General features: G+C 35.8%; 1 protein-coding gene across 2 annotated transcripts; it reads right to left on the bottom strand.

The window, feature by feature from the left end:
• Positions 1–661: 661 nt before the first annotated feature.
• On the bottom strand, positions 662–2,993 carry LOC105286892. 2 transcript variants are annotated; one of them, XM_011352168.2, is made up of 5 exons: positions 2,936–2,993; positions 2,550–2,595; positions 2,123–2,437; positions 1,809–2,008; positions 662–1,486 (listed from the first exon to the last, which is right to left on the bottom strand). In XM_011352168.2, the coding sequence occupies exons 3-5, from the start codon at positions 2,417–2,419 to the stop codon at positions 1,006–1,008; spliced, it is 978 nt and encodes a 325-aa protein (XP_011350470.2). In that variant the 5' UTR covers positions 2,420–2,437; positions 2,550–2,595; positions 2,936–2,993; the 3' UTR covers positions 662–1,005. The 2 variants fall into 2 exon arrangements, with proteins under 2 accessions (XP_011350470.2, XP_011350468.2); XM_011352166.2 differs by having other exon boundaries at positions 1,809–2,437.
• Between the last annotated feature and the right edge of the window lie 5,718 nt (positions 2,994–8,711).

The raw sequence follows: 8,711 nt of genomic DNA on the forward strand, positions 1-8,711 counted from the left end.
TCCTGTTTTGAAATAACAAGGACAATCCTTATACACTGTGTGTTATGCCTGCGAAGGGTGCATAATATTCCATGCGAATCACGACAACGGATTGCGATCAATATGTCCCAAACATAAATGCAAAAGTAGACAAATGCTAAATCACCATAAGAAGATCATCAACTATATATAAAAGATCATATTTCTAATTTTATCTAGTTTTGCAGTGGATGATTCTCTGCTGCGCTAGACGTCCTCTGTACACACTCATTGTGAAGCATTTGTTCGTTTAACACGCGAATAACATTGTATACAGGCACGATTAGTTTTCTCAAGTTGTACGTTGCATCCATAAAATATATTACCTGAACGATAAAATACAACATTAGAATCTCACTATGACATTTCACCCGTAAAATTAGGATATAGCTATCGTGTAGATAGGGGTGAGGCAAATCTCGAAGGATCACTTTTATTTTGATATAGAATAGTCAGTATAGAATATAAGCACTGAAATTACAAATCTTTTACATATCACGTGAAAAATATTAATTACTAATGAAGTTAATTAACTATAGTAATGGTTTGCTCAAAATAATTTCATATTTTTTATATATTTTATAAAACTTCTGATTTTATCTATTTTTGCAGTTAAGTTCTGACAAATCGTCTACGTAAAATTCTGTTGTAATTACCTTTTATTTCAAATCTAAATAAAATTTCAAAGTGAAATCGGGATTCAACGACGTATTTATTTATAGAATACATAATAGATAAGTTTTATAAAAATATTGGATAATTGTTTCTTATCTGATACAAAACATTCTACATAAATTTCAGCTTCATTTAATCTGAACATAATGTGATTTACATTTATAATGCGATACAAAACTAGTAAAACAAAATTCCAAATGGAATACATCTTAGCAAGAATGCTGTGTCAATAAAAAAAGGTTCTACATGTTCCCTAAAAACATTAAATTTCAACGCTATAAGAAAGTGCGCTAAAGGTAGTCAAAAACGGTTTTAATCCAAACTGCTGATTTTGTTAAGCATATCTAATATCGTTTTATGATTTTCTATTGCTTCTATCTCCTGAGCATTCAGATATATGTATGAGAGTATCATGTTGTGTATAATATCCTTTTCCACAAGCAAACTTGGCACCTCCGGATATTCTTGTTTTAATTTCTCCAAATAAGCTTCTAGCATGGACCGAAACAACTCTTCGAGGCTTGATACGTTATATTCATCAGGCAGGTTAGTGAGGAAAATGCGGCCGAAATCGATTGCCGGCGAGTCATATGTCATTGATTGGAAATCGATCAATTGTATATAACATCCTCCATCAGCGTATTTGATAAATACTTTGGACCGTGTGAAACGACCATGAATAATAGTTGTAGCAATTTCCGTTTCCAAACGTTCTATTTTTTGCAGTTTCAGCTTTATTTTCTCGTAAAGATCGCAATCGAGTCCGATTATTGATATACTTTCTAGAAAATTCCTACGAACAATAAAATCAAAGAAATTTTATACATCTTTTTGACATCTTACTCTTTATTTAAATCTGAAACAATATACAAACGGATAGTGTTAATAACATTATTATAATCTGATTGTATAAAACAGATTTAAATACATTATAGAAATTAAAATTGCTAATATTTTAATCGATCAATTCTGGCAATAATTTCGATGTTATGAAATGTTATAAAACTATTCCAACCGACAGTAAAGATATCACGTTCATTGACAACATTCTTAAGCTTATTACATTCTTATCATAAAACACTTGGAATACAGTATGACAAAAATAGCTGTACTACCTGACACTTTTACTCCGTTGATTCATCCTCTTTTCTTTATTCTTACTCAATTCATACGAAAGAGCTCTGGAAACATAATCGTTTCCATTCTGTAATCTGAACGTAGTACCATGAAATTTTGCCAATACTTCCATGCAAATTCTCAGATCTGTCCTGTCCAATTTACATCTAAATTGCGTGTAACCGTACTTAGTCAGGTCCTTTAGCACAACAACCGGGTATGGAAAGTTAGACGAAAAATATGTGGCTAAGTGACAGAAAGGAAATAAAGTTCGAAAAATCAAAAACTTTTCCTTCATACAATACAATCGCACTTCGTTCTCGAATCCTGCGGAGTCCTGTCCCATTTTCGGTAGTTTGACGATGAATTGTTCGTGCTTTTGCTCCTCGCCACATCTTAGAGACAGAAATACCTGATGTACTATATTACGAGAACATTGCGAGATGTGTTCCACTCTGATATGATTATATATATTCGGTTCCCATTTCTCGACCAGTTTCTTAATCAGTATATTTTTTACAAATATACAACTATAGCAATTGCATATGTATCGCTCCGAAACGGACGAAGAACTTGGTAAATTTGTATCGTCGTTGGTTTGAATATCCATAGCGATAGAATAATATTGCTGTAACAAGAGACAAAAGATAATAGTTATTTAAAATCTTTTACGGCACATGTAAGATACTACGACTCTCAAATTGTTAGATTATGTCAGTAGGTATATAGTGAATGCATACTTATGTAGCTGATTAGACAGGAAAACTTTCGTCATCTTCCAATCGTCTACAAATTATATTGTCAAATTGTAAGTATTTTTATTCGTAGACAAAACATGGAATATCAGTTGTTCATATCAAATATTATGTAATTTTATGCTAACGTATTTGGAATGATATAAAGGACACTGTAGTGGTATAAAAATTTTTAAACTTAATTTTCGCTTGCTTGGACCTTCAAAAATAGCCTTAAATAATTACTCAATGAGAACGTAATCAATCAATAAGATATTAATATCCGTCAAGCTTATTATAGGTAAATGCATGTAAAAAGAAATCACATTTAAACAAGAGACATATATGAGAAGAGCTATCTATAAAAATAAGTGACGTTTGATGATAGTTACCGCAAGAGCCTATATGAGTATAATAATGTCTGCACACGGAAAGTTAGCTGTGTACAATGAGGAGAGCCATCAAGCCGCTCGACACGTCGAATTTACCTTCTGTTTTGGGATAACAAGGACGGTTTTTATAGACTGTGTATATGTTGTGCCTGGGAAGGTAGAATAATATTCCATGCGAATCACGCCAAAGGATCGCGATCAATGTGTTACAAACATAAATGCAAAAGTAGACAAATACTAAATCACCAAAATAAGGAGATCATCACCTATGTATAAAATTTCATATTTCTAACTTTATCCGTTTTTGCGATGAATGATTCTCTGCTGCGCTGGACGTCCTCTGTACACACTCAAGCGATCGGTGTTTACCATCCTAGACAATAAGAGGACGAGGAGAGGTGTCGGTAAGCGGGAGTTCAACGGACAGAGCAGTCGCCCGGCAAGCGAAAGACCCGGGTTCGATTCCCGGCCTCGGCTATCCGTGCTCCGTACATTTTTCTCTCGTTCCTCTTACAATGTGAAGGATTTATTGTTTGACACGCGGCTAACATCACGTACAGGCATGTTGGTATTTTTTTGTCCATTGTTACGTTACATAAAATATACTGGATGAACGACAAAATACAATATTGGAATCTCATGATGACGTTACAAAGTTGGTATTAGCTATACGTGCAAATAGAGCTGGAGTAAAATAAAAGGATCACTATTGTTCCGATATTCAGTACAGAATAGAAGCCTAGAAAATACAAAACTTTGACATCAATATCTCACATGAATACCTATTAATCAATAATACCAGTTCATTAATTAGTAATAGTTTGCACACGATGCTTTCATATGTTTTATATATTTCTTACAAGTTCAGATTTTATCTATTTTTACATAATAATTCTGACACGTCTACTTAAAACTCTGTTGTAAGTTTACTATACATCAGAAAAAAAATTTTAAATGTGTTTATTTACAGGCTGCAGAAAGGATCAGCAATTTTATAAAAACGTTGGATGAATGTTTCTTGTTTGGTGTTAGAAAACATTCTACATAAATTTTACCTTTGTTTAATCTGAAGATAATTTTATTGACATTTATATTTTGAAATACACAACTGTTGAACTACTAAATTTAACGAAATTGGTAAAACTACTAAATTCCAAATGGACTATATCTTAGTAAGAATGCGGTGTCAATAAAGAATGCTGTACATACATGTTCTTTAAAGAAATTAAATCTCGATGCTATAAGAAAGTAGGCTAAACGTGATGGCAGACTAAATATTGTCAAAAACGGATTCAATCAAAGCTGCCGACATTATTAAGCATATCCAATATCGTTTTATGATTTTCTATTGCTTCTATCTCCTGAGCGTTCAAATATATGTATGAGAGTATCATGTTGTGTATAATATCCTTTTCCACAAGCAAACTTGGCACCTCCGGATATTCTTGTTTTAATTTCTCCAAATAAGCTTCTAGCATGGACCGAAACAACTCTTCGAGGCTTGATACGTTATATTCATCAGGCAGGTTAGTGAGGAAAATGCGGCCGAAATCGATTGCCGGCGAGTCATATGTCATTGATTAGAAATCGATCAATTGTATATTATATCCTCCATCACCGTATTTGATAAATACTTTGGACCGTGTGAAACAACCATGAATAACAGTTGAAGCGCTTTCAGATTCCAAACGTTCCACTTTTCTCAGTTTCCGCTCTATGTTCTGGCTAAGGCTGTCGTCGAGTGCGATCATTATTCTACTCTTCAGAAAACGTCTACGAACAACAAAATAAACAAATTTTATACATCTTTTCGATAACTTAGTCATTATTTAAATATGAAACATTATACAAACGGATAGTGTTAATAACATTATTATAATCTGATTGTATAAAACAGATTTAAAGTAATCACGTTCAATAACAACATTCTTATGCTTATTCTTATCATAAAACACGTGGAATACATTATGACAAAAATAACTGTACTACCTGATACTTATACTCCGTTGTTGCATCCTCTCCTTTTTATTTCTCCTCAATGCGTTGAAAAAAATGGAAACAGCATTGTTTCCCTTCTGTAATCTGAACGTATTTGCATGGAATTGTGCCAATAATCTCATGCAAATTCTCAGCTCTCTCTTGTCCAATTTATGTCCAAATTGCGTGAAACCTTCGTTAGTCAAATCCTGTAGTACAACGATCAGTAACGGTTGAAAACTCAAAAACTTTGTCGCTAAGTGACAGACAGGAAATAGATCGATATTAAGCTCTTCCCTGATACTATACAACCGCATTTCGTTCTTGAATGAATCCATGTTCTGTCCTCTTTTCGGTAGTTTGACGATGTATTGTTCGTCCTTTTGCTCCTGGTCACAACTTAGAGACACATACACTCGACGTACTATATTTCGGGAATGTAGCGCATCATGACGGATATGTACCACTCTGATACGATCACATACATATGGATTCCATTTCTCGGACATAAACATTACGTTAATCAGCCAACGTTTTATAAATGGACAAACGTCGCAATTGGATGTGCACTGATCTGCAGCGGAGGAAACACTTGTTAAATTTGTATCGCCGTTGGTTTTAATATCCATGATGAAAGGAAAATAATATTGCTGTAACAAAAGACAATAATAGTTATTTAATATCTTTGACGGAACATGTAAGATAAAACGACTCTCGAAGTCAAATTGTTAGATTTTGTCGGTAGATAAATACATATTTGTGTATCTGATTAGACTGGAAAAGTACTTTCTTCGTCATCTTCCAATCGTCTACAAATTATACTGTCAAGTTATAAATGTTTGTGTTATTCGCAGACAAAATGTGGAATGTCAGTTGTTCATGTAAAATATTATCTAAGTTTTTCCAATCGTATTCGGAATAATGAAAAGCGAACAATAATGGTATGATATAAAAATTTGTGAACGTAATTTGCGCTTGCTTAATCTCTAAAACTAGCCTTAAATGATCATTCAATGAGAACGTAATCAATCAAATAAATATTAATATCCGTTAAGCTTATCATTGATCACTCGCACGTACATGAAACGAAAGGATGTCAAAGCAAAACGTATAACAGAGAAGCTATGAAAATAAGTGGCGTTTAATGATAGTTATCGCAAGAGCCTGTATGAGTATGACAATGTCTGCACACGGAAAAATAGTGTTACGTCCAGGAGACTCCACGGTTCCTCGCTTCCATAGAGAAAACATAAAATAAAGGGAAGAACAGATAAGAATTAATCCCCAGTAGCGGGAAAACGACCGGACGAGCGTAGGGGAGAACAAGTGGTCTTATTGCAATAGATATCATGAAACGATACGTAAACCATAAGGTTCACAAAATTATTTCACACACCCCCACCTGCGCTCGGCTGAAACGTTCGATAAGAGAAAAAGAGGGAAAAATCACCCGGAATCAATAGTTAATCACTAAACAAAGACCGCTTCTGATTCGAAAAGACGGAGCGGGACTTGGGAATTGTTACTCGCTGACGGCAATAAAAGTAATCCACCGATAAGGAACCCTGCCATACAGGGGCAGCTGTGAAACAGATTAAGGAAATGTAAACATGGATTGTAATATGGATGGTCAAGTGAAGGGTCTTCACAAGTCAAGCGCCGGACTCTAATCCTTGGAAACGATAACGTAAATCCATCAGATATCATAGTAATACAGAAGCAATGGACGCTTCATTAGAAACAATTTTATTGCCTTTTTCCGTTGTTCCTCTTTTCTGGGAAAAGAGTGACCCCCACCTACACTTTTTAGCCCTATATAAAAGGAAAAATTTGGCCAGAGAGGACTCTTCTATCTTGGCCAGCCTGCAATTCACATCGTTACTGTTACGTTCCCGTGATCGGGACATCGGGCTTAAATATTAGAGTCAGTGTTGGACTCCACCCGAGCGATTCTGGTCTGGTTGGCTCCATCGCCTGACTCATTGACGATCAACTCCATCCGTGAACCGATACAAGAAAAGTAAGCTTTTTTTTAATTATTTCATTTAATTACCCTCTAATCGTTTCGCGATTCCAGTATAGCAATTGTCTATTCCGATTTATTTCCATTTAAGTGGCCGATAATATTCGCGGACCAACCGATTCCTCAGCAGATTCGGGTTATTTTTCATCGGCAGATTTGCTATCGTGCGACCAAACCGCACCCCTCCCCGCGCTGGAAACAACCGAACAACTTGATACACTTAGCGATAGAATCGAGCAGCGATTATCACCACTTACAATTAGCATACCATGTCCTACCTCAACGACTGCTAATCCACCTTCTTCCCCTAGTGTTTCCCCTTTTTCCCTACCTGAGTTATCCCCGCGGCGGTACTCACCCATCCCTTCTGAACAGCTTGGACAATTCCTTGACTTTCCACCCCCCGTTCATGAAAACCCTGAAACTGGAGGGATGTCAATCTCCTCAATTTCAGCACTCCAAGAATTTTCCCAGATAGCCCTCAACTTGGTTATTGATTATTTTCTGGATCTTTTCCCCACCTTCACATCCCCTTCCTCCACACACCGTTATTTGCGGCCCTGGCTTAATCGACATACCGGCTCTCAGGGAAGCGCTCGTTTACGCTGGCCCTGATATCTTTATCCCCTTTATCACCCACAACCGCGTCCACCCTGTCCTGATCCCCGCGTCTTACATAAGTGAATTTTTATATAATTTTAATTTTGAAATGTAGGCGTAAATAATGTAATGATAGTAATTTGTATCAACGTTTTTTGGATTAATTATTATACGTTTGAGTTAGAATTAATTTAGAATTATAAAATATGTACCGAAGTTCTTCCGAATGAATCGGATTAATTTTCAACTTGTACAAATATTTTAGTAAAATGCGTTTTGATATTATATTGCGTTTCCTATAGCGGTGTTTTAATCGAATTATAGTTTTTATAATCATGTTCAAATCCGCAAGCCAGTTTCAAAATTCTAACCATTTGTACTCGTATTTCTGATGATTATTGACAGAATAAATTATTGTTAATTTACCAAATAAATTTCATTTCAGTTAATTACCCTCGTTTCACCCTCGTCCTTGACAGATCGTACGGGTCCTATCCTTGTGTAATAGGGATTCATTTCCCTTACCAAAAAAGGACCATCGAGTTGACCGTCTCGAACTATTAGGGCAGATCGACTTAGGTCGTTGACCCAAAAATCGAGTGTCCTTTTCGAATAATAGGGTAAAATCGACTTTGGTCGTTGATCCAAAAATCGAAGAACCGTTTCAAATAATAGGGTAGAATCGACTTTGGTCGTTGACCCGAAAATTGAAACAAAATCGGTCGGCTCGAACACACGAGGTACTGCGGTTGTGTGCCTACATACCTCGAGAGGCGTCTGGTTGCGCCCTTCCTCGAGCTCACGGAGCTCTGGACGTAACAGTAGCTATATACGAGAAGAGCCGTCAAGTCGCCGATACGTCGAATTTACCTTCTGTTTTGGGATAACAAGGACGGTTTTTATAGACTGTGTATATGTTATGCCTGCGAAGGTAGAATAATATTCCATGCGAATCACGCTAAAAGCTCGACGTACTGCAAAGATTTGTTACATATGAACAAAAGTAGACAAACAAAATGCTCAATTATATACATGATTCCCCATTCCTAAGTTTATCCTTTTTTACACCGAACAATTCTCTGCCGCGCGGAAAATTCTCCGTATGTAGCAATCGTCAAGCATTTTTGCGTCTGATGTAAGGAAAATATACTTAGATAGAATAATATCTATTTTGCC

The sequence above is a fragment of the Ooceraea biroi genome, chromosome 5 (assembly GCF_003672135.1).
Source record: "Ooceraea biroi isolate clonal line C1 chromosome 5, Obir_v5.4, whole genome shotgun sequence".
Taxonomy (NCBI): domain Eukaryota; kingdom Metazoa; phylum Arthropoda; class Insecta; order Hymenoptera; family Formicidae; genus Ooceraea; species Ooceraea biroi.

Excerpts from the sequence above, each read along its gene's own strand:
- LOC105286892 (XM_011352166.2), bottom strand. The coding sequence starts at position 2,419 with ATGGATATTCAAACCAACGACGATACAAATTTACCAAGTTCTTCGTCC. Across the intron at positions 1,487-1,808 it reads CAACGGAGTAAAAGTGTCAG|GAATTTTCTAGAAAGTATAT; the intron begins GTAGTACAGCTA and ends TATTGTTCGTAG.